At 37.2% G+C, this 25624-nt stretch overlaps 1 protein-coding gene across 5 annotated transcripts in view; it reads right to left on the bottom strand.

Moving 5' to 3' along the window:
* Positions 1–5154: 5154 nt before the first annotated feature.
* Positions 5155–25624, bottom strand: part of SCML2 (Scm polycomb group protein like 2) — an 86661-nt gene continuing 66191 nt past the window's right edge. For 2 of the 5 annotated variants that reach the window (XM_033849563.2, XM_033849562.2), the window contains exons 7-14: positions 24760–24977; positions 20922–21048; positions 18202–18405; positions 17308–17490; positions 12318–12431; positions 11368–11622; positions 8014–8165; positions 5155–6922 (exon numbers count right to left, since the gene is read on the bottom strand). In XM_033849563.2, the coding sequence (XP_033705454.1) occupies positions 6794–6922; positions 8014–8165; positions 11368–11622; positions 12318–12431; positions 17308–17490; positions 18202–18405; positions 20922–21048; positions 24760–24977 (1382 nt within the window). In that variant the 3' untranslated portion in view covers positions 5155–6793. The remainder of the gene's footprint in view (positions 6923–8013; positions 8166–11367; positions 11623–12317; positions 12432–17307; positions 17491–18201; positions 18406–20921; positions 21049–24759; positions 24978–25624) is intronic. The other 3 variants (XM_033849560.2, XM_033849559.2, XM_033849564.2) reach the window with 2 other exon arrangements.

The following is a 25624-nucleotide window of genomic DNA, read 5'->3' as shown; positions in this document are numbered from 1 at the left end:
ATGCAAACTCTGTTTTTGTTTTTAATACAGTACTTTAAATCTAGTTTATGTTTCGTCTATCAGCTTGAACAGGAATCTTGTGTAACTTAGTAAGTGATGACAAAGTTTTCAAATCTACTTACCATATACCAGGGCATAAATGTCTTTGAGCTTTGATGATAAAGGAAGACCTTCAGTAATTTTCATCAAGGCAAGAGGAACATTGGAAATGTGACTTGTAAATTTTGTAGTAGGGCAGTTATTACACATTTATGGTTAACATTTCTTAAGGTTCAACCAAAATTCAGTTAAAATTTCAAAGCGAAGGAGAACTTCTTAGCTAAAAATTGCCATTATAAATAGTATTAGATATTGTTGGCAGCTATTAATTCCCCATAAAAAGAATAAACCTTTTTTTAAGAAAAGCAAACAAACATCCTCTCTGTCTCTAAATTCCATATGGCTCTTGTCCTAGAAGATAGAAACATATCCTTTTATTTCTAGTAACTCATTGGTTGCGTCAGACCAGCATTTAAATTGTCTTCTAATACCCAGCAACGCTTCTCAAACTTGAGTGTACCAGAACTACCTGGAGGGCTTGTTAAAACACAGATTGCAGGGTTCCACGCCTAGTTTCTGATTCAGCATGTCTGATGTTTCTTTCTAACAAGTTCCCAGATGGAGCTGATGCTACTGGTCCAGGACGGCACTTAGAGACCCACATTTGATCTTTCAATACTGTGGCCACACTTGGCTATTGAGCACGTGAATGGGGCCAGGGTGAAATGAGATGTGCTCTGAGTGCAAAATACACATCCGGCTTTAAAGATGGCACACAAACAAAAAGAATGTAAACTATCTCTTTAATAATTTCATATTAATTACTTGTTGAAATGATCATAGTTTGCATAGATTAAATAAACTATTATTAAATTGATTTTACCTGATTATTTCTACACTTTATGTGGATATTGGGAAATTTAAAATTACATATGCTGCTGGCATTACATTTCTTTTTTCTTTTTTTTTGAGGCAAGGAATACGACTTTATTTGGAAAGCCAGCAGACTGAGAAGATGGCAGACTAATGTCTCCAACAACCATCTTCTGGCATTACATTTCTATTCGACAGCATTCTAACAGACAATTACAGGGAGATATCAGATGGTAAAAAAGAAATATTGGGGATGATTAGGAATTTGAATACTGTATGAATGTAGGATGATAGAAGGGAATTGCTAATTTTTTAAATAAACTTTTAATTTTAGAACAGTTTTAATTTACAGAAAAGTTATTAAGATAGTGGAGACAGTACCCACACCCATTTTCATCCATTATTAGTATTTTATATTGTGGTACATTTACCACAACTAATGAATCAATATTTGTACATTATTATTAACTAAAGCCTACACTGTATTCACATTTCCTTTTCACCTTTCTCTGTTCCAGGATCCCGTATTATGTTTACTCATCATGTCTCCTTGGGCTCCTCTAGACTGTGACAACAGATTCTCAGACTTTCCTTGTTTTTGATGACCTACACAGTTTGGAGGAGGACTGGTTAGGTATGTTGCAGAATGTTCCCCAATTGGGATTTGTCTGATGATTTTCTTCGTGATGAAACTGGTGTCATGGGTTTTGGGGAGGAAAACCTCAGCGATAAAGGGCCATTCTCATGCTATCATATCAAGGGTACATACTATGAACAGGACTTCTCGCTGTTGATGTTGACCTTGACCACCTGGATGAGGGTGTTTGTCAGGTCTCTGCCCTGGAGAGTTCCTCTTTCCCCCCCTTTCCATACTGCCCTCTTTGGAAGGAAGCACATACTTCTCTGCACAGCACACACTTAAGGAGTGGGGAGTAATGCTCCACCTCCTTGAGGGTGAGTGTCTACATAATTTGGGATTCTTCTGCACAGATTTCTCTCTTCTCCTCTATTTACTGATTCAATCGTTGATTTACAGCAGTATGGACTCAGGGATATTTGTTATACTTTGGGTTATAATCCAATACTGCTTTATTTTGTTGCTCAAACCGTTCCAGACTCCCTGGCCACTGGAAGCTCTTTCAGTTCGCTCCTGTGTCCCTTTGACATTCCTCATTGTTGTGCTTTCTTGGAGCACATCCTTCGACACTTCCAAGATGCTCCAAGCTCAACTTGTATATTCCCCGTCCCAGTCCTAGAATCGGTCATTTCTCCAAGGAGCCCTGGTTCCTCTCATTACAGCATGGTGTTAGAAATGAATTATTAATTTTTAAAGTATGATAATGGTATGGTCACTTTTTTAAAAGTTTATCTTTTAGATATACATACTGACCTATTTATACATTAAATGATCTATCAGATTTGCTTCAAAACAACATGGAAATAGGAGATGTGAGTGGGAGTGTGGATGAAACAAGATGGGTTATGAGCTGATAATTATTGGAGCTGGGTGGTGTCCCTTCACTCTCCTTATTTTCACATGTACTTGAAATGTACTACAATGAAGCTTTTTTTAAAAGTAGCTGATAGAGCTAATATTTGCTCATTGAGTCAGGTGTTTTACAGGAGCTATCAACAGCGAGCACAACTTTGACCTTCTATATTTATATTTTTAAATTCCAACTCCAAAGCATGCAAAAGGTGGCTCCTAAATAGGAGAGAAAAATATTAGCCTGGCTCAATCAAAATGGAACCACCCAGCCAACTGGTTTGCAGACGTAAGATATAAATTGTCAGTAGGACATGGGACAGCTTTGTTAAACTTAAGGGTTTACAGCTCACAGTTACATCTTCAAATCCTAGTTAAACAAACACACACACACACGCGCGCGCATGCAAAACACCAACAGATTTATTGAAAGCACTTCGTTTGTGTCTCTGACAAATCTTTCAGTATATTCATAAAGATGAGGGATTTTTTCAGTTCTCCTACAACAAGCCCCAAATCTCTGGGCCTAACTGCCTTTGCCCTCAGAGTCCTCTGGATCGGCCATCTCCCATTACTGTTCAGACACATCTGAGCTGCTCCATGGTGGTGGCGGGGAGCCACACTGCATTAATGAAGTACAAGCATCAATAAAAATGATTTTCTTGTAAACTGGGAGAGGTACTGGAAACGGCCGTGTTTTTAAGAAGAAAATTTGCTTTTGTGTTTTTTTCCGTCAACCAACATCTAAGTATCTATTATGTAGGAGATAGTATGCTAAATCCTGGGAATACAATAATAAAAGTATCAGCTCTGGAAGTGCTCATAGGAAAGAAACTTAGCATTTCTGAAGTGGCATCTGGCAGCAAACTCGGGAAACAACAGACTGGGGGGCCCAGACGAGAGAGAGCTGTGAGAGGTAGGATGCCTGGGACCAGGTGACGTCAGGGCTGCGGTGGGCTGTGGACGATGAGGAGTTGAGGCCAACACTGGCAGGCACTCTGTCAGGTGCCCGGATGCATCAGTGGGTGAGGCGCTGTTAAGGCAGGGACTGGAGAGGGGCACATCAGCAAAGGAAGGTGGGGAAAGATTCAGGTGTGATGAGGAGATGCTGTGGGCTTGCAGGTGGAGACATCAGTAGACAGTGACATACCCAGGCCTAGAACTCAAGGAGAAAGTTCAGGAAAGAAGCTGTGGCTACAAAGGTAGGGGTGCTTATTGTTTTTCTTGTTAGCATTTCAGAAGTATCTCATTAACTTCTGAATTTTATGTCCCAGACTGTAGCCTGTACTAACTTTGTTTCCTGTGATTCAGAGTGTTCTATGTAGCTTAGTATGTACTCAATTTTGTGAAAGCTCCATGGATTCTTAACAGTGAATTTTCTCTTTGAATCTAATGTCTATCAATAACGCCTTTTTAATTATACCAGTATCTGCCCTTTAATTTTGCTTCCTTATGTCAAAGACTGAATGATACAATAAAGTCTTTTTGCTGTTGCCTCTTGTACTGCAGGGAGAGTGGACAAGCTTGGTCTTAGTATGCGATCATTGTGGAGAGCTGCTTTCAAGGTTCAATTTCATCAAAATGCTGGACAAAACAGGGGAAACGTCAGGAGGGATCAGACACAAACTGTCCACCATGTGTTCTGAAGGTGGGCCCTGGCTTACATGTCCTCCCTAACAGCTCTCTCCATTCCCTGGATCAACGTCAGAGCGCTTAAAAATATAAGCAAGTCCTCACATCACACTGTAGAAACAGCCCCAGAAATTTAAACATACTTCATTTACTCAACCAACTGTGAGTACAGTCCCTTATGTAGCTTGAAAAAGCAGCACTTTTCCTCCCAGAATCACTGTTGCTAGTCATGATGTTTAATTTTTAATTTCTAATATTACAGAAGGGCATGGTTTTTTCATGTTTACAGAGGGAGTACCAATTTAAAAGTCTGGGAAATTCTATTCTGAACCATGTACCATAAGACTCCCCAACAATTAGAAATCACGTAGACAGAAGACAGAAAAGCACATGCTCAATGTACCCAGAGGGCTTTAGAGCTCAAGTTGCAGAATCCTGCTGCCTACAGAAAGTTGAAGAATGGACTGAGGGGGAAAACTAGAGCAAAGATAATTAAGTTCACAGGTAACCCGCGCTAACACTGCATGACAGTCTCTGGACAAAAATTTACAAACCAGATAGTGAAAATTGACACCTCCATTCCAGTTACTTGAGATCATCATCCCTGGAGCCTCAGTTACGGCCCGGTTGTCTCCAATTAACAGCAGTAACAGTTTCTGGGTTCCAAGGCAGCAGCTCCTGGTGCGGGTGGGCTGAGGGGTCGGATCTTGAAGGTGATTCAACCACAACCCTGAGCCTCTAGGGCTTTTCCACCAGTTATGGTGGGAGAGCTGACGGCTGAGTAGCAGTATGGCTTCTGGCCCCCAGTGGTAAAAAAGCAGCTAGAATTGCCAGCCAGATACATGAACTCAGGTGGGATGAGATATATGGGGGCACTGGCATTTTCTAGCACACTTGCATCACTGCCAACTAACTTGAGTACAGATAAAACTCATTGATTTAACTTCTTACTGCTTCCCTGGGGTCTCATTTAAGGCCCCTGCAAAAGATCAGCCCTTTGCTCCTAGGAATGGCAAGTGTTAAAACCAAGTATTTGGACATATAAAGCCACAAACTTACTAGAGTGCTGCTTTTTCAACTATAGCTGATTCATACATTAATATAATGTGGTGAAAGCAAGTAAAATCAAATCTGAGGCTTTGACATTAATGGCTGTGGTTATTAAACTTTATTATATTTTAAAATCTGAAAACTGTAAAACAGTATTTATACAAACACCTGAGGACTGTTTAACTGGGCACAGCATCTTCACACAAACAATTTGAGAGAAGACCAAGTTTAAATTAGAATTTTGTCTTATAACACAAAATGAATAACATAGATGAAACCACCCTCTAAATAGAAGCATTCTCATATAAAGTACATTTGGTTTTCTAAAAAAGAAAATGTACATTCTTGCCCCTGGTGTACATTTTATTGGCATTTATAACAAATGGCTAATACTTTTAGCACAGATTCTCATAGCTTATTAACATTACACCAAACTTATACAAACTAATTAACAATAAACATATAGCACCATTTCCCCTTGAAAGTTCTAACTTTAAAAATAAAGCCCAAAATGATAAGGCTGAATTAATGCATCTTCCAAAATTTAGCAGAATAAATGGCTCAGAACTAAGCAAATTAACTAGCAACATTGCATAGGACAGAGAACTTCCCTGTATGGAAACCAATCTATGGATTGTTTCTTATCCCCTGAAGACTAAGCTGAGAGGTACTAGTGATAGCAAATGATGCACGTATATTTTTCAGAATAAAAACATCCAACTATATAAATAGTTCACCATTACCTCTGTGGCAGTGCAAAGTGCCATATTAAATTCAAAACAACAGATTTGTTTGAATACCTACAGGTATAGAATAATATATAAATATGGTATAGTATCTGTATGAAGAATAAACAGACAATAAAATATATATATTTTAAAAATTTGGGCACAGGTGTCCTCATATAGAGATATGAGAAATGAATGCCTAGTTAAATGTCTAAGCTTAGAGAAAATATGTAAAGTTTTGAAATAATGGGTATTTCACTGAAAAATTTTAATCAGACTCCATCCAAACTACACTTGTAGTATAATATCTCCTGCATAAAACAACCATTCTATCTTACAATTGCTTGAAATTTATCAAAAACTGATAAGAACACTTTATGAAAGTTTATAAGCTTGTTTTTTTTCTTTAAATATGAACAAACACAACATACAGAGAAATAATAACGAAAGGAAAATAATTTATATGGCTATTCCCTTTCCGGAAATTGGTAGAACACAAACAGAACACTGCAGTAACAGACATAAAATATTTGAAAAAGAGATGATATCTACAGTTGCATCTTTAAATTCTTTTCTAAGGAAAATTTCTCATGGATTTCACTAGAGAGCCTGTCAGTCCCTGATACTTTCCCCCCTTTGGGATGTAGCTGTTTTGGTTTTATATATAAACATTAATCAAAATCAATGGTGTTTCTCTGTTTCCTGCATTAAGTATATTTGTAAACTGTACAATTAAATAATAAATTGTAAAGTGTAAAATAATAAAAAGACATAAAGGACTGCCAAGTTGAATATGCTAATACTAACATGTTAATGTGTTTTAAAGAAGTAGACTGGACTTGTAATGTAGTTCTGCAATTCTGGATATAACGTAGTTTTAGAGGAACTGTCTACAGAACAAAAACTGCTACGAGAATAAAAATATTTTTAAATTAAAAAGTTATCAAGACAATTGAAAATTATGTCTAAACTTACACATTTTTTTTCAATTATATTTTCCTTCTTTAAGTTTTTCAATATAATAACATAACTTTAAGGCTGGCCCCAACTTCAGCCCCATATACTTCATCATCACATCACTTTTGAGTAGTAGCAGAGCCTTCCCATCAATCTCCTACAGAGAGAAAGAAATTATAATTACTAATACTGATTTCATGTTTTGTCACGTTACGTACATATAAGAACATGTAAAACAGGGAGCAGCTGTACATTCTCAACATATATTCTCTGAATATGCATTTATTTCCTGAAAACTATTAAAAATATAACTTATATGTGAAGCATCATTTGAAAATTTCTAAATTCACTTCAAATTTTAAGAAAAAGGAAATTTAACCCAGTATCTTTGAAAAATGGCCTTAGCATCAAACTCTGATTTTAAATACTATATGTTGAATAAAATACCACGTATTTATGACAAAGAGTAGAAAACTGTGAACTGTAGAAATGAATTTCAGACAGTCATTAACTTTCTTAGAAAGGCTGGGAATATGAGTATATCAGTATTAACGCAAACTGTAAATGTGCTATACAGTGTTGTCATTATGTTGAAAGCTATTCAGTTGTGTGAAGCTAATTAGATACGAAAACTTATTACTGATTTTCTTACAACGTCAAAAAGGATACATAGATATTTGGTCATGAATTTGTTAGAAAAGACTATAAACATTATTTAACAGACACAAGGCATCCTCCTAAAATTCTTTATTTCCTTAATTAAGCAATTTATTGTCGTGGAAGCATATTATTTGGTTTTCATGAGTTCCTATTTAAAATAAAGCTGCACTTAATCTTTTACAGTTACTGGATTCATCAGGCGTCATAACAAGGAGGACACCCTGTCACAGCTGTGGTCACCCCTCCTACTCACGGTCCTCGGGCCGAGCAGGGAGCAGGTGGGGAGGAGGATCCTTGTAGCTGTTGTTAGAAAGGAGAAGAAACCTGAGAGCGGCCATGCCGAATCATCTTCTCTTGAGAACTTGAAGACTTGTAGTATTTTAGGTACCCGGGTACCCATTTAAAGCACAGATCCAGCCTCCACCCTTTAAGGCTTTAACTTTGGGCAAAGTAAACTTTCTCGCATATGGAATAATCAGTTGAGAGGGTTCCCCCACCATCCACACTAATCAGTATCCAACTGAAGGGCCTGCACAGAGGTCATTCAAAGTCATTACGGCAGGAAAACCGGATCAAAAGATACATTACATGTTGCATGAAGAGGTCGACGAGGGGGCCTGATATCTGAGGATCTTTATGTTTCATAAACTGTATCACTTCATCCACAGACCAGGTTGAAGGGTCCTTAGAGAAGCCTTGTTTCAGGACACTGGGGTCAGGTACAGCTATATAACTTGGAGCTTCAATGGGGGGAAAAAAGACAAATCATACTTGACCTGATCATTATCCTGAAAGAAGAGATGTTAGGTAGGGAGTAATTGTCTCATTCCTGGAACCTTGTGTGAAGTACCCCGGCATGGACCCAGGACTCCAAGGTAAAATCCAGGGAAAGCCTAGACAAAGATGACCTGAGGATGGCTACTCAAGAATGTCCCACCTGACCTCCCCCAAACAACAAAAGCAGCTTCGGAAGACACCTTACAGTTCCAAAGATCATAAAAGAGACTGAGCAATCCGAGGCCACTTTGGCCACAGGAAAATACAGCAAAAGATCTGTTACTTGGGTTAAATTAGGCTAATCTAAGCTAACTTATTGCTTTCTTACTTTAAATATTTCAAAGAATTTCTCTCAATCTTTCTCCTCTTGATATCTCCAGATTAGGTTTATTTTACTAGCTAATTGCAGTGGAAATCCCCAGAATTTACAGTTTGATAGTTGCTTAAATTTATTCACTTTAATGTATTCAATATGGATGGTTTTTAGCATCACTTTACTCTTTAAATTCCTGTTTCTCAAGCCTTAATGCTTATCTGAATTTTGAAGAAAACAAGATTATTTTGTGCTTAGCTAGGTCAGAAGTAACTTTAACATTATACTGAATGCCTCTTTCAAGTTTCACTGCATAGTAATAGATATTTTGGTTGAAGGTTTATATGTTTAAAAAAGAACTAACTAAGACATGAAACAATTTAAGTGCTCATACCTCAAAAAGTTATAGCTATGCCGTTCACTACACTGTATTGAAATTTCTTTGTGTCCAGACACGCATTCATTTACTCAACCAGAGTACTTGACTCTCTAAAGTTAGTGTATGATAAGAGAAGTGGGTTTTGTAATTTGCTAGGAGGATTTGTTTCTCTAAACAAGGACCGTCAATACAAATTTAATATTTTTGTATGTGTGAATTAGCCAAAAGTACACCTTTTCTTTCCTATCCTCTGGGCTCCGGCCATTTTATGAGTATTTTGAGTATTCACCCAGGGAAAGGGCAAAGAAAAACAGAAGATAAAAGAACTCACAATGGTAAATCTTATTTTCTTTTTAAATAGCGTAACTTTGATATGAAATAAAAAGTCTTTAGTAAAATCTATCCTACTTTCTACTTGTCAGAGATAAAAATGTTGGTCTACCAAGAAATGCTGCTGGGCTGTATCAACCCAAGTAAAAACGATGATGGTATAAACCATGCCATGCCTAAGGCATTCTAACAATCCAGACAGAAAAGTCTTCTCCTTTAACTCAAAACAGACTCAATTTAATACTTAAAAAATTACTGGTGAGGCTTCCCTGGTGGCACAGTGGTTGACAGTCCGCCTGCCAATGCAGGGGACACGAGTTCGTACCCCGGTCCGGGAAGATCCCACATGCCGCGGAGCGGCTAGGCCCCGTGAGCCATGGCCGCTAAGCCTGTGCGTCCGGAGCCTGTGCTCTGCAACGGGAGAGGCCACAACAGTGAGAGGCCCGCGTACCGCAAAAAAAAAAAAAAAATTACTGGCAAGGCTAACCATACCTCTAAATTAACTTATATTTGTGTGGGATTTTTGGTTTCTGTCATCAGAATCTGGTATAGTTATGCTTTGAATAACATATAACTACTTTTACGGATTACTACAAATAAACTATATGTAAAGATATGATTTCTGGTATAAAATTATAATTTTATATTAAAAATAAAACGGGCTTCCCTGGTGGCGCAGTGGTTAAGAATCCGCCTGTCAATGCAGGGGACATGGGTTTGAGCCCTAGTCCAGGAAGATCCCACATGCCCCGGAGCAACTAAGCTCTTGCACCACAACTATTGAGCCTGCGCTCTAGAGCCCGTGAGCCACAACTACTGAGCTTACATGCCTAGAGCCCATGCTCCGCAACAAGAGAAGCCACTGCAATGAGAAGCCCGCGCACTGCAACAAAGAGTAACCCCGCTCGCCACAACCAGAGAAAGCCCGCGTGCAGCAACGAAGACCCAACACAGCTAAAAATAAAATGAATAAAATAAATTTATTTAAAAATTTTAAAAAATAAAAAATTAAAAAAATAAAAATAAAACAACTGTGAGCTCATCTATTTCTAATCTATCATGGAAAATAATTTAACTGGGCCCACATCTTCAAAATAATCAGAGAAAGTTATGAACATTAGTGTTATTCAAATAATTACATGAAATAAATAATTATGTGAAAAATAATCAAAGTCCAGTCATGCTCTTCTCCTTAATGGCTCTGTCTTATATACACTAGGAGATCAGAAGGCCTGTCTTCATGAACTCATATATTGTGAAAATATCTAAAAATTCAGTGACCCCTTTATAAAATGAACATCTATCTTCAGTCTCTCTACAAAAATCACTCCAAAACCAGAGACAATCTACACCGAGTAGGAGATGGGGGTGACGATATTAAATGTATCACAGCATGTGTACAGTGCAGTTGCCCATAGATAATATCCATTATGAAAGGCAGGGGAGTTAGTTGATTCCTACTTCCTTTACTCCTCAACCTTGCCTAGATGCCTATCTGGTGACAAAAGACAAAACACTTATTCCTCTCACCACAGCACCCTTAACCCTTAAAAGGGTACAGGATAGTAGCTATCTTTGCACATGGAAGGCTGCTCTGGCTCTTTCCAAATGAAGAGTAGGATGCTGTCCTGTTTATACATATCATGTTCTCCTGCGGGGTCTGAGGGAATGACTGGGAGTGTGGAAAATGGGGAAACGCCTGCAGCAACAGAATGCCAGAGGCTAGATCTGGGAACCACACACAGGCTGGGGCCAGGAAAGGTCTCAATAGGGACAAGGAAGAGAGGACGTCAGAAAGAAGAGGGAGTGCATCCTTCCAGGCCTCAGAGTCATGTGAGGGTTGTGAGTCCAGGCAGTACCCAAGGAAATGATAAATTACAATGGATAGAAAAGCACTAAACTGAGAAGTCTCCATCAGAAACATGGTTGGTGATCCAGATTCCCAGAAATAGTTCTGTAATGCCATGAGGATTAGAGCATGTGTAGCAGCTTGGCCCTGAAAATGATGTGAAGGGGAGGACTCGACCTCCTCACTTTTGGCACTTTCTCCAATGCGATAAACTCTCAGGGGATGTTGTGGGGCATGGAAACCTTAAGGGGAAAGACAAACACACTGGCTGAGAATCACTGTTTTTGAATATACCTTCACTTTTCCTCTGCATCTGGAATGTAACTTCATGGTGACTGCTCTTGGGAGGTGATTCGGTCCCTACCAGTGTTGAACTCGAGGTGCATGGCACACTTTGAGAAACACTACTGGAGACCGGAGTATGAGTGCTTATAGGATTTGTGCTGGCAGGATTCAAAGAACTTGCTGGATTTAGTGGTGAGTTTTTGGACTCTTCAGAAAGCATTTCCCCTTTGGGCATGCCATTTCCCTCAGAAGATAATACTTCTTCTACAAGAAAAAAAAAGACAAAGGCAATAAGAAAAAAGACAAAGGCAATTATCTTCAACAGACTTACAGCTCGAATACTATTAAAAGGTCAAAAATCCCCTAACTGCCAACAATAGTTCACTTAAGCCATGCTATACTGAACCACAAACCTCTAACACAAAGCACATGGCCATCCCCTTCTTGGTGTTTATAGTAATGGACACTGTCCTGAAATTCAAATTGATTCTAATGATATCACCTATTTTTCTCGTGGCAACTAACCCTTGCCAGTCTTGCCACCAAAACTATGAACACCTCACTAAAGCATTTATTTTTAGGAATGCAGTTCTTCACAACTCTTTGTTACAATATGATCACAGAGTTGGTTTCTAACATTTGCTTACTCCTTGGGCACTTAAAACTTTCACTGGAGAAATGTACTAGGTTTTTCTATTCCTCTTTCTATCAGCTTTTAGCAATACAAAGCTGAATGGAAAATATGGCTATAACTGTTTTTCTTTAATCTGAGAAGAAATGACAACTGTGCACTTCTGAAGGGAATGAAGTGCTCAACAAAGCTGCCAAAGTAGTAGCCTAACTGCCAAACTGATTTGGGGGAATATATTCCCCAACTTCCAGCATCAACACTCAAGAGCATATAAGTGATAGAAGAGTGACTTTTCTCCCCAGTCTTGCAACATGTAAATACTATTTACCTTCAGAGGCATGCACTTCTGTTTTGGGGCGCTTAGGAGAGAGAGTAGCAACATAAGGCAGAGGTTCCTGAGAAGGTCGTTTGGTGCTTTTCTTTTCTGTTGTATCTTCTTTTACTGTTTTCAAAAAAAGAAATATCTGTTATAACTAATTAATATACTCAAGCGTTTTCATATCATCAGCATAAAACACTTTTGTTTCTAAATCATTTGCCTACTATAACTTCATCAATAATTTATCAATTATTTATGAACAAGATGTGTTCATTTCATCCTATTAAATATTTCAGTGATATTATATTCAAGGGTTAAAGGCACTATGTTTAGGCTTCATTTATTCTAGGGTCATCACATCTTTCTAACTCTCACAGGCCAACAGTGAGGCAACCAATTGTAATGTGTCTAAAAAGACCTGGGAAAATTGCTCCCATGAGCAAGAAAAGTTAAGAATTCAGAGAAGTTAAAGAGAAGATAGGGTACAATGAACACTCCATTTTATAGGCAACAATCCTGGCCTAGGGGTACACTTACAACAATCCTACTGGTTACTTATCATCAACCAAATGCATTTCTTCCTAAAGGACCACACTTTAAGGCATAATCCTGAAAATAAAGACATTTCAATTTATTAATTACACTACATTAAGACTACGTTACACTACATTATCGATCAATATTTTGATTTAATCTCCAACTAAAAGGAAAAACAAAGTGCAATAGAAATCTATAAAGTAGGATAACAGACCTCCAGAGAGAAGAAAGACTGCAATGAGAAAGTACCAAAGTCAAACTTCATCTAGTTCAAAATGGCTGGGGGCCAGGCATGCCTCTCAAAATCGTCTGATGAGCAATCTTTAGCCATCCATTTACTGACTGATTACTAATGAGTCTAAGAGAGCTCTCACCATTTGATTTTATTTTTAATCATCAACTACAAAACTAACAGGCAAAACATACTTCAGTGAATGAGAGATATTTCTACAATTAGGACAGTTAAATTCTAAGAAGAAAAATAATTGACTTTTTTCATACCCATTTAATGATACAGAAAATTAGAGTACTAAAATATACAGTTTCTATAGTTTTCTATAGATATTTACCTCAGAATCATAGGAAGATCAGAAAAAGTCTTTACTTATCTTTTACTTGTAATATTATAATACATTCTTTATGAAAAGTTTATGAAGCTGGTATATGGTCTACTATCTGAGGTTGATACAAACATAAAACTGATTCTTGACTTCTGCTTCTGGGTATCGTAGTGAGCTCAGGCATGAAACTGTTCCTGCAGAGATAACTAGAAAAGGCCAGATAATTTACAAAGTACTTCAGAAGTCATCATAGAGAAGCACTTCCAGGACGACTGATTAAGGACTTCAGAAAATCCACTCCTTCATAAAAATAATGACAGCGCTGGCAAAATTAACTTTTTCAAAATTGTGGACGTTAACTAAAGGATTACAACAACCCAAAAAGCATTTTATTCAAGAAAAATGGCTGAATCTCAGAAAGAACAACAAATTCTGTGGCATTTTACCTTCCCTAATATAATCCCATTCACCCCAGTTTTGCAGCAGCCTTGCAAACCAACAGCTTCGCAACTACAGTAGCTGTGAAAGCCAGCAGCCAGCCTAGCACTGAAGGGGGCACAAAGGATTTGGAACTCTCCAAAAGCTCCACCCACAGAGAAGTGTCACTATTTGATCAATCTTGCAGCTCACTGAAAACCTCTGATCTCTGGGCTTGTTTTATTTGACCTAAATCAGAGCCTGCTCTGTGTAACAGCCCTATCCAAAGCACTGGTCAAAAACCAAACCAAAACCAAACCAAAAAACCCACAACAATGGCAATTGTTTAACACTGCAGCTTCCAGAGGTAGTATTACCAGTTGGGGCTGACAAGATGCTGACCAAGAAGCTTAAAAGGAAAAACTGGAGAATGAGATGTCCATTAGGGGACTCTGAAAAGCACTGAGATATTCCTGGGAATCTACAAGGCCATATGTATGTACATGGTTGTATGAATGCTCAGGAAGACTTTAGAAGGCCATAATCTTTCATTTTTTGCTGACCTTGAAGCTCTGCACAAAGCAGATTTGTAAACTGCCTCCTGGAATGTTCAAGGTAAGTCCCAACACACACTATGAACCCCTTCGCAAAGGCTGGGAGACATACTGGTTCCAGGCACTTAAGAAAATCCCTGTCCAATCGTTAGCTGACCACTAAGCTAAGTGAACAGACTTCAGTAGCCACATATAACAAAATTAGACCTGGAAAAGTCATTAAATTAGTCCAGGAGAGTCACTAAAAATCCAAACAGCACCAGCAACAACAACAGAGCCTACGAAGGGGGAGGGAACCTAATTTTCAGAGTTGCTACGTTATATTACTTTTAAATTTCAATTAAAAAATTAGGAGACATGCAAGGAAGAGAAAAGTATGACCCATACACAGGGGGAAAAAAAGTCAACAGAAACTGCCTCTGAGGAAGCCCAGACACTGGACTTACTAAGCAAAGATATCAAGTCAGTTATTTTATATATGTTTAAAGAACTTAAAAAAAAAATCATGTCTAAAGAACTAAAGCAAAGTGTAAGAACAATGTCTCACACTATCGATAAAGCAATAAAAATTATAAAAAGAACCAAATAGAAATTCACGACTTGAAAAGTATAATAAATGAAATTTAAAAAACAAAACAAAACCCTAGAGGGGCTCAACAGCAGATGTGAATTAGCAGAAGAAAGAATCACCAAATTTTTTAAGAGGTCAATTGAGATTATATAGTCTGAGGAACAGGAAAAAAAAGAGAGAGAGAGAGAAAAAATGAACAGACTTCAGAGACCTGTGGGACACCATCAAGCATGCCAGAATAAACATAATGGGAGAGTCCTGGAAGGAGAGGACAGAGAGAGTAAGGAGCAAAAAGACTATTTGAAGAAATAATGTCTAAAAGCTTCCCAACTTTAATGCAAAACATTAATCTGCATAATCCAAAAAGCACAACAATCTCCAATTATGATAAATGCAAAGATATCCACACCTAGAAAAAAGTCAAACCACCAAAAGCAAAAGACAAAGAGAATCTTGAAATCAGCAAGAGAAAAGCAAATCATCACATACAAAGGATCCTCAATAAGATTAGCAACTGACTTCTCATCAGAAACTACAGAGGCTAGAAGGAAGTGGGATGACATATTCAAAGCATTGAAACAAGACGGTCAACCAAGAATTCTATATCTAGCAAAACTAAACTTTAAAAACTGAAGGAGAAAATAGGAAATTCTCCATAAAGAAAAACTGAGAGAATTCCTCACTTGTAGAGAGCTACCCTATAAGAGATACTAGAGAGACTCCTTCAAGTTGAAATGAAAATAGAGAATAACTTAAATCCACATTAAAAAAAAAAAACAGTACCAGTAAATATATTTGTGTTTATAACTCTTTTCTTCTCCTTTCTCATTTAAAAGACAACTACATAAAGCAATAATTATAGGACTTCCCTGGTGGCGCAGTGGTTAAGAATCCACCTGCCAATGCAGGGCACACAGGTTCAAGCCCTGGTTCAGGAAGATCCCACATGCCACGGAGCAGCTAAGCCTGTGCGCCACAACTACTGAGCCTGTGCTCCAGAGCCTGCAAGGCACAACTACTGAGCCTGTGCTCCAGAGCCCGCAAGCCACAACTACTGAAGCCCACGCGCCTAGAGCCCGTGCTCTGCAACAAGAGAAGCCACTGCAATGAGAAGCCCATGCACCACAACTAAGAATAGCCCCCGCTCGCCACAACTAGAGAAAGCCCACACGCAGCAACAAAGACCTGACGCAGCCAAAAATAATAAATAAATAAAATAAATAAATTTCTTTTTTAAAAAAGCAATAATTATAAAACTGTATTTGGGAGCTTATAACGTATAAAATATAATTTGTATGACAATAATAGCACAAAGAAGTGGGCAGAAAACAAAGCTATGCTGGAGCAAAGTTTTGGCATAATATTAAAATTAAGTTGGTATTAATCCAAACTAGACTGTTTTAAATTAAGATGTTAATTGTAATCCCCAAGGCAACTAACTAAGAAAATAACTCAAAAAAATAGTAAAAAGAAGAAGGAAAATAAAATGGTACACAAGAAAACATCTACTTAAAACAAAAGAAGGCAGTAATGGAGGAAAAGACTACCCCCCCCCCCGAAAAAAAAGAGAGACATACAGAATGGTAGATGTAAATCCTACCTTATCAGTAATTAAATTAAATGTACATGAAATAAACACTCCAGTAAAAAATCAGACTGGCAGAATGGGTTTTTTTTAAAGTTGTATTACAAACTTACACTTTAAATTCAAACACACAAATAGGTTGAAAGTACAAGGATGGGAAAAAATATACCATACAGACAGTACTTAAAAGAGGACTGGGGGGGCTCCCCTGGTGGCGCAGTGGTTAAGAATCCGCCTGCCAACGCACGGGACCCGGGCTCGAGTCCTGGTCCGGGAAGATCCCACATGCCACGGAGAAACTAAGCCCGTGCACCACAACTACTGAGCCTGCGCTCTGGAGCCCGCAAGCCACAACTACTGAAGCCTGCATGTCTAGAGCCCATGCTCCGCAACAAGAGAAGCCACCGCAGTGAGAAGCCTGCGCACCACAACGAAGAGTAGCCCCCGCTCCCCACAACTAGAGAAAGCCCATGCGTAGCAACGAAGATCCAACGCTGCCAAAAATAAATAAATAAATTTTAAAAAACAAAAAGACCCCACAATGATACACGTTTCAGGTTTTGATTCTCAAGTTAATTATGAATACAATAAGAAATGACTTTTCCACTTTGAATGAATAAAAACTATATATTATACATGTCTAATTAGTTCACTGTGGCTAAAAGGTTTACTTTGAGGAAGACGCAGGAAAAACTGAATTATTTAAGATTCTCAAGTTAATGTAGAATCTAATATAAAATAGAAGCACAGTATAAAATTTTACATTTTCTCTTACCTGAATTATTTTGATCATGCTCTGCAGGACTATGACCATTACCTCTGTAAGAGCTAAAAGGCTGGCTACTCAAAAGGTTATCACACTGCAGGCTGTGGCACAATTTCTCAAGAAAGCGAAGAGCAAATGATGCACTGTTCACTGGAGGGAGCTGGATGGAATGAGTTTCCCCATCAAAGGAGGCTATTATAAGGAAGAAAAGATGTCAGAGTTACATCACAGAAAGATGAGAACCACATCAAAATGAAAGTCATCAATTTAGGAAATGTATTATAAATCTAACGTGTGGTTTTTGTAATTTATAAAGGAATAATCTTAAATTATAAAAGTTCCTCTCATTCAAACACACAGTCTGAACTAATAAAAGCATTCTCGTTTAAAAATATTCATAAAGTAAACAACAACAACAGAAACCCACTGATGTACAATAGTTTCTGCTCTTCCAAACATTCCATGGGTACAAATGCAGTATCTGATCATACAATCATGAAAGCCATGTGTATCTTACCTCTTACTTCTTGAATCACATTTTTTACTTAGAGATTCTTACAGATTAGTCTGTTTTCTAAAAATATTAAAATATATTAAGCTCACTTTATCTATAGTGAGCTTAATACAGCAGGTAAAAGGAAAAATCTGTACCTCTTACCTCAATATACAGTATTACTCTGACATTATTTGTCTATTTTGAAAGTTAAACTTTCCAAACCAGGGTTAAAAGTCTATAAACATATAATTATTATCCATATTCTATTACATTAATATAGTATTCAAATATTATAGTTAACAGAATATAAATTTATAAAATAATCTATGTATTATAAAATCCTTGCCTTCTTGAAACCTAAAAACAAATTAGGGAATAAAAGCTCATAAAGGATTAGATGAGCATACCGGTTATCACTTCTCCTCCACGATCATCTGGCTTAAGGAATCCAAAAACAGTCTTACTTTGAATGGCACAATCCACACAGGCCTGCACCGTCCGCCGGAGCACCACATTGACAGGGCCTGGGCCAAAGTGATCGGGCAGCTGCTGGATTTTATTCTGATCCAGGTAAGGGCCAGAGCTTCCATATTTGTTTACATAGACACAGACTTGATTAAAAATGTGTATATAGATATAACAAACAATGAGATTGGTTAGAAGGAACATAAACACTACATAATCAATCACTGTATATCCCATTAGCCACGCTTCACTCAAAGATAACCTAAACATAGTTACTATCGGTGATCATTTCTGCTACCTAAAAATATGTATGTAAATATATTTTCACATTTTGTAAATATATGAAATCTAGAAATAAATAATCCAAATGCTTATTCAATTTTCTAGAATTCTGCCCAAACTGATTATAATAAAAACAATACAAGTTTTAGTAACATCATAAAACAATTCTTCACACATTCTCAGGTTATATAAAATGGCTTAAAGTCAAGAATATTTTCACTTTTTAACAGCAATCACAGTATAAGAATTTTCTTTCAAAACTGGTCATATTAGCACACTCCTTTTGGACTGAATTTATTTTAAATCAACAATATTGCACTCTCGTTATATAGTATTTTCTAAAGTAACCAAATCATTTCAGATATGTGTCACAGTAAGTTCTAATGACCTAGAGAAATTTTTTTCATTAATTTTTTTTTTTTTTTTTTTGCGGTACACACGCCTCTCACTGTTGTGGCCTCTCCCGTTGCAGAGCACAGGCTCCGGACGCACAGGCTCAGCGGCCATGGCCCATGGGCCTAGACGCTCCACGGCATGTGGAATCTTCCCGGACCGGGGCACGAGCCCATGTCCGCCTGCATCGGCAGGCGGACTCTCAACCACTGCGCCCCCAGGGAAGCCCTTTTCATTAATTTTTAAGAAAATAAAAATGTTCTTTATATACATGCCGAGGTTCATGGAAGAAAATTTTAAAAATAAATGCTTCCCTTCGTATAATAAAAGCATTTAGAATTTAGAAGCAAATAATCTATAATCACAATCAGTCAAGTTTCTATAATTTTTCTTCACTGAGAATCAACAAATACAAATTAACACACAACGTGATATAATTATTAACAGAAAATATATTGTCCCCCTAAATCAAGAGGCACATTATTTTTATCCACTACTCAATTTATTGCAAAATTTTCATGTATACAGTCTATATTTAGTACAATAAAAACCCATTAAGGGCTTCCCTGGTGGCGCAGTGGTTGAGAGTCCGCCTGCTAATGCAAGGGACACGGGTTCGTGCCCCGGTCCGGGAAAATCCCACATGCCGCAGAGCGGCTACGCCCATGAGCCATGGCCGCTGAGCCTGCGCGTCCAGAGCCTGTGCTCCGCAACGGGAGAGGCCACAACAGTGAGAGGCCCACGTACCGCAAAAAAAAAAAACCAAAAAAAAATTAATCTCACTTTCACTATGTTGAAATATATGATACTTAAGCTTTGTGGCAATAGCCAGAGAAAGGATAGACTCTGTCACAGAAATGAAACACCTATTAAAAACTTAACCTGAGGTGCTGATGGCATGGACAAAGTTCTACTGAACACAAGTGAGCTAAACAAGGATTTCAATGTTTATACTCATTTAGCTAGGCTCCCCTCCTAATGGACTAAAAATCAGAAATAATAAAGAGACAAAACGAGGTATGTAACGGGCTTCCCCGGTGGCACAGTGGTTAAGAATCCACCTGCCAATGCAGGGGACACGGGTTCGAGCCCTGGTCTGGGAAGATCCCACATGCTGCGAAGCAACTAAGCCCGTGCACCACAACTACTGAGCCTGCACTCTAGAGCTCGTGCTCCACAACAAGAGAAGAAACCACTGCAACGAGAAGCCTGTGCACCACAACAAAGAGTAGCCCCCGCTCGCCAAAACTAGAGAAAACCCATGCGCAGCAACAAAGACCCAACACAGCCAAAAAAAGGGGGGGGGGGTATGTTACAATAATCATTTTTAAAGTGATTTCTATTTCAAAAAATTAAATTATAATTTCTTTTTAATAAGAAAAGAAAAATTGAGGGGAAAAGTCCAAGGAACAGAAGAATGTAAGAGAGATAATTAAGGATCTAGGAGAGGGAGCAAAAAAACTTGCTTTAAGTAACAGGAAAGGAATAAGGAAATTTGCAGGAAACGACAAATAAAAGGGACTGACTAGTTTGGGTGTCTGTCATTTCACACTCTTCACATAGCAAAAAACAATTTAAAGTCATCATGCCCCCTGACAGGCAAGGATCTGTGAAAATTTTATAAGGCATTAAAATAAGGTTTGAGGTACCTTAAAAATACATACAAGACAAAAAAGACAAATTGTGAAATGAGATCATGGGAAAACAAGAATAGATTTGACAATAATGTAAATTTTATAAATCTTACCAAGAGGGATATCTTAAGGGTGTTGAATTTTCAAGTGACTTATGTATTTAAACAAACTGTTTTTCCTTGACATCAAAATGAACAATCAGAATTTCAAAATATTTTAATATGAAAAATGCTATAAGAAATGTTTACTATCATCTTTTTTCCCTCTTATTTTATTTCCAGGACTTCAAAGACACTGAAAATAATACAACAAAAGATAACTAATTTTACGCTCTTTTAAAAATATTAATTTACCTGTAGACATCACTATTTTAGATGATCCAGGAACAGTATCCTTATCATATAAAACACCACCACGTCCTCTGGCCAGCATACTGACAGAAGCTGAAGATGTGGAACATACAACAGGAATACGTTTTTCCTATTAAAAAAAAAATATTCCTAGATAAGGAGGTCATAAAATTATTGGCATCACTGGTTCACAAATGATCAGTTGTCTGAAGTCCTCTGGGTTGGAAATCCCTGTGTCACAAACTGCAGTACTTTTCAAACTGTGCTCCTAAGAGGGGCCCATAAGCTGGTCAGGTAGGAGAGGAAGAGACCAAGAGGCTGGGATTCCCAATGCTACCCCCTGTTCCAACTAGTCACACTTTAGCCAAAATAATTCACTCTGTAAAACTTGTTTTATTTTTGAGGTTCCCAGTAAGTTTTTTACACTGCTGAAGTAGTTTGGAAATCTAATCCAGCAATTCATCAGATGAGGGTGGGGGAACTCAACAAGGCAGAGGACAAAGTTTGTCTTCAGAAAGCAGTCACTCATCTGGGTTTTTACCATATCTAGCCTGCAATTCTCCATATTACATACGATAATTATGACAAAATTGTCAGTGGCTTGCTGAAGTCCATACAAAATTATGCCTATTGTATGTAAGAACCAAATGTCTCATGGGTATTATTAACATCACTAGTGTTTTGTTTATTTTATATCAACTCTTGGGGTTTTCTAGGAGCTATCTTCTAACACAACTCTTCAGTATCAGAGAAGGGGATCTTGTGCCTAGAAAAGGCAATAATAGAAGATATTTAAAAGGCAGGGAAAAAGGAGAAAAACACAAACAGTGTTGTTGGATTTTTCTTTATTTGTTTAAATTAGTGACTGTCATTTGGGTTCACAGTATCTTAGTAAATTATTTTGAAAATACTAAATTACAATTATTGTGTCAATATATTCTCGTTCTTTCAGTATTTTAAAAATCTAAAATCTAAATCCTTTGACTTAAGACATACCAAAATAGTGTGTTTGCACTAACAATGTAAATTGAATACATTTATTTGGAAAATGTGCTTCCACACTTCCATACTTCTAGAATGCTTAAGGAAGGGAAGAAAATAATTGACAAAGGAGAGTACAGCAAAAACAATTCTTACTCTAGTTCAAAGAGTTGAATCTTCATCTTTTTATGATGAAATAATGAAGCCAAAAAAGATGAAGGTGGATTGAAATGCTTCCTTTGCAACAAAAAAGTTTATTATCAAAAAAATTACATTATCTTTCCCTTGCCCCTCCTCACCACCATACAACAATATTTTCAAAAAGATCTCTTCAAAATTGTCAAACCAGCATTGGAATTATTTGAAAGTAAAAGAATGAAGAGAAACTTTTTGGAGTTATCATATCTTGACCATATACCAGCTAATCACAAAGACTTTTTCAGCAACTGGAAAATATGTACTAAATATATGCATCAATGACACCCTTGATACATTTTAATTTTTAAAATGCATTTAAAATAAATGATTTGCCTTTAAATTTCATTAACTTTCCTTAAGTTTATACAATTTATTTTTAAAAAATATTTATTTATTTGGTTGCACTGGGTCTTAGTTGTGGCAGGAGGGCTCCTTAGTTGTGGCTTTCCAGCTCCTTAGTTGCAGCAGGTGGACTCCTTTAGTTGCGGCTCGAGGGCTCCTTAGTTGTGGCATGCGAACTCTTAGTTGCGGCATGCGTGTGGGATCTAGTTCCCTGACCAGGGATTGAACCCAGGCCCCCTGCACTGGGAGTGTGGAGACTTAACCACTGCGCCACCAGGGAAGTCCCCTTATAATTTATTTTTAATTTAAAAAATTTCATCTGCTAAGAATTTACATTAGAATAATGTGCTTATTTGATTTTTTCAATATTTATGATTTTATATTTGAAAAATATTCAGTTTTATTGACTTTTGATTTCTTTTTTTTCTTTTCTGCAGTACACGGGCCTCTCACCGTTGTGGCCTCTCCCATTGCGGAGCACAGGCTCCAGACGCGCAGGCTCAGCGGCCATGGCTCACGGGCCCAGCCGCTCCGCAGCATGTGGGATCTTCCCGGACCGGGGCACGAACCCATGTCCCCTGCATCGGCAGGCCACCACTGCGCCACCAGGGAAGCCCTGACTTTTGATTTTTATTTTATAAATTTTGAATGCCTTTTAAAATAAAATACCAATGTAAGTTTTTAAAATCAAAATGGTATTGTCATTTTGCTCCATACTGCAAACATTAGTTGTAACAAAATAGAAACGTTATATATATTGATATCAGGTGGCTGAACTCAGAAATGTTTAAGGTAATACTGCTGAAATTTAACTCAGTTCTAACAGATCTAGAGAGATTCTATGTCTTTATATTTAGAGCGTATTTCTTGTAGACAGGATGTATTTAGATCTTTTAAAAAATCCATTTTGATAATCTCTGTCTTCTAATTGAAAAGTTTAGTTTACTAATTTTTAAAGTAATTATTAATAAGTTTGGGTCTGGGTCTACCACTTATTATTTGTTTTCTGTTTGTTTCCTCTGTGTTTTGTTCCTCTGTCTTACTTTCCTCTTTTTTGTTGTTGTTGATTACCTGAATAGTCCTTAGAATTCTATTTTAATTTTCCTACTGGCTTTTTAGCTATATTTCTTTGCATTTGTATTTTTACAATATGCTCTGGGAGTTTCAATGTACAATCCACACAAAGTTAATATTGTACTACTTAACAGAAAATGTTGAAACCTTGCAATGCTACAAATCCATATCCCCAACCCCTAAGCCTTTATACTATAATTTTTTTATGTATTATATCTATGTATGTTATAAACCCCACAAGACTGTATTGTATTATAATTATTGCTTTAAATAGTCCTATTTTTATAAGGAAATTAAGAGGAAAAAAGCAAAAAGAAAGTCATTAGTATTTTTACCTAGAGATAACTTCCTTCAGCATTTCTTATGGTGTTTGTCTGCCAGTGATGAATTTTTTGTATGCTTTTACCTGAAAATGTCCTTAGTTCTTCATTCTTGAAGAGTATGTTTGCTGAATATAGCATTTCGTATAACACCCCTCCTCCTATGTGTATTCCCCCCAACCACAGTCTGTCTGCTTCCATTCATTCTCCAGTGTCTTCGGGTAGCTGCTTTTTCTATTACTTCCAGGTATTAGAGTTGTTTTCTTTGGGGGAGAGTCAGTTAGGTAGGATGTGACTTTAGCATCACTGAATTTATCACACTGATTTCCCCCTCACCCCCATTTTACTGAGGTATAATCTATGTACAGTAAAATTCACTTCACATTGATTTTTAAAATATACTGAGTTTTAAATAAACTGGCTCGAACATAAATACACTCATGCAGTATTTTCAATGTGGTTTTGAAGAGGTCGAACACTATTTAGTTTTAAATTTATCCAAGAAAAGAAATAACAATCTTGATTGTTACACAGGCCTTAAAAAGCCTTATATACTTATTTTTTAATTTTAATTAGGTATAGTTGATTGACAATGTTGTGTTTAATTTCTGCTGTATAGCAAAGTGACTCAGCTATATATCCTTTTTCATATTTCTTTCCATTATGGTTTAAGGATATTGAATATAGCTCCCTGTGCTATATAGTAGGTCCTTGTTGTTTATCCATCCTATATATAGTTTACATCTGCTAGTCCCAAACTCCCAATCTTTCCGTTCCCCTCCCCGCTCCACCTTGTAAAAAGCCTTATACACTCTTGGTACATTCCTAAAAGGCATCATAACACTCTTAGTAAGTCCTAAACTGTGTGTTTAATAATAAGGCACTACAGAGACCTGTAATGCAAATTAGTAGGAAATACAACTAACCTTTCTTCCTGAGTTTGGGCCTTTTTTCCTTGGTGTGATATTTTTAACAGAACTCCCCTTCTTGGGGACTGAAGTATGTGCAGGTGGTTTAGTACGACCTGATTTCCTGATCTGCTGTGTTGGTAATATTACAGCAGTTTTCTGTAGAGACTGCATTGAACGCTGGGTTGCTTTGGAAGGAGAAGGCTGTGTTTTTGCTATATTCTTTGTAACAGGAACTGAGGGAAAAAACACACAACACAAAAATACAATTAAAATAAATGACATAATTAAGGTATTTTCTTCTTATGATTCAAAAGAAATTTAACTCAATCTTTAAAAATATTCCAAAGGTCATTCATTGAAAACCACTTAAAATAAAGGTACCATTTAAAATGACGTTTTTGGTATTTAAGATTTCAGATTATCAGGATATAGTCTGATTCTCCAGAAAAAATAGAGGCTTTTATAATAAGAACCAGTAACTTCCCACTTAATTAGCACAGTGAAAATTTCTGTCAATTTACCTTTTGTCTGCTTCTCGTATTTTTAGTCCTTGGCACAGAAAAGAGTTTTTCCTTCAGAAAATTATGCCATAAATACAGGAATCATTTTGGCCACCAATATAGAAAAACATAACAAAGCAGCTACCAACGGCTCCTGCTTCATCTTTTAAACGCCAGGGGAATCCCCCTAACTAGATTTTTTTTTTTTTTTTTTTTTTTAGTGGCTAAAATACATTATGTTCCTATATGTATGTTTAATAGTAAAGCTTCATAAGCTATAATATAGACTCTACATTAACATTGTCATGGAAGGACCACTATCATGCCCAAGTGATTTGTATCTATTAGTTATTTGTAGCCCAATCAAGACAGTTTTAATA

This window comes from Tursiops truncatus, chromosome X (genome assembly GCF_011762595.2).
Source record: "Tursiops truncatus isolate mTurTru1 chromosome X, mTurTru1.mat.Y, whole genome shotgun sequence".
NCBI lineage: Eukaryota > Metazoa > Chordata > Mammalia > Artiodactyla > Delphinidae > Tursiops > Tursiops truncatus.
Note: the sequence above shows the minus strand (reverse complement) of the source record. Positions and strands in the feature narration are given on the sequence as shown.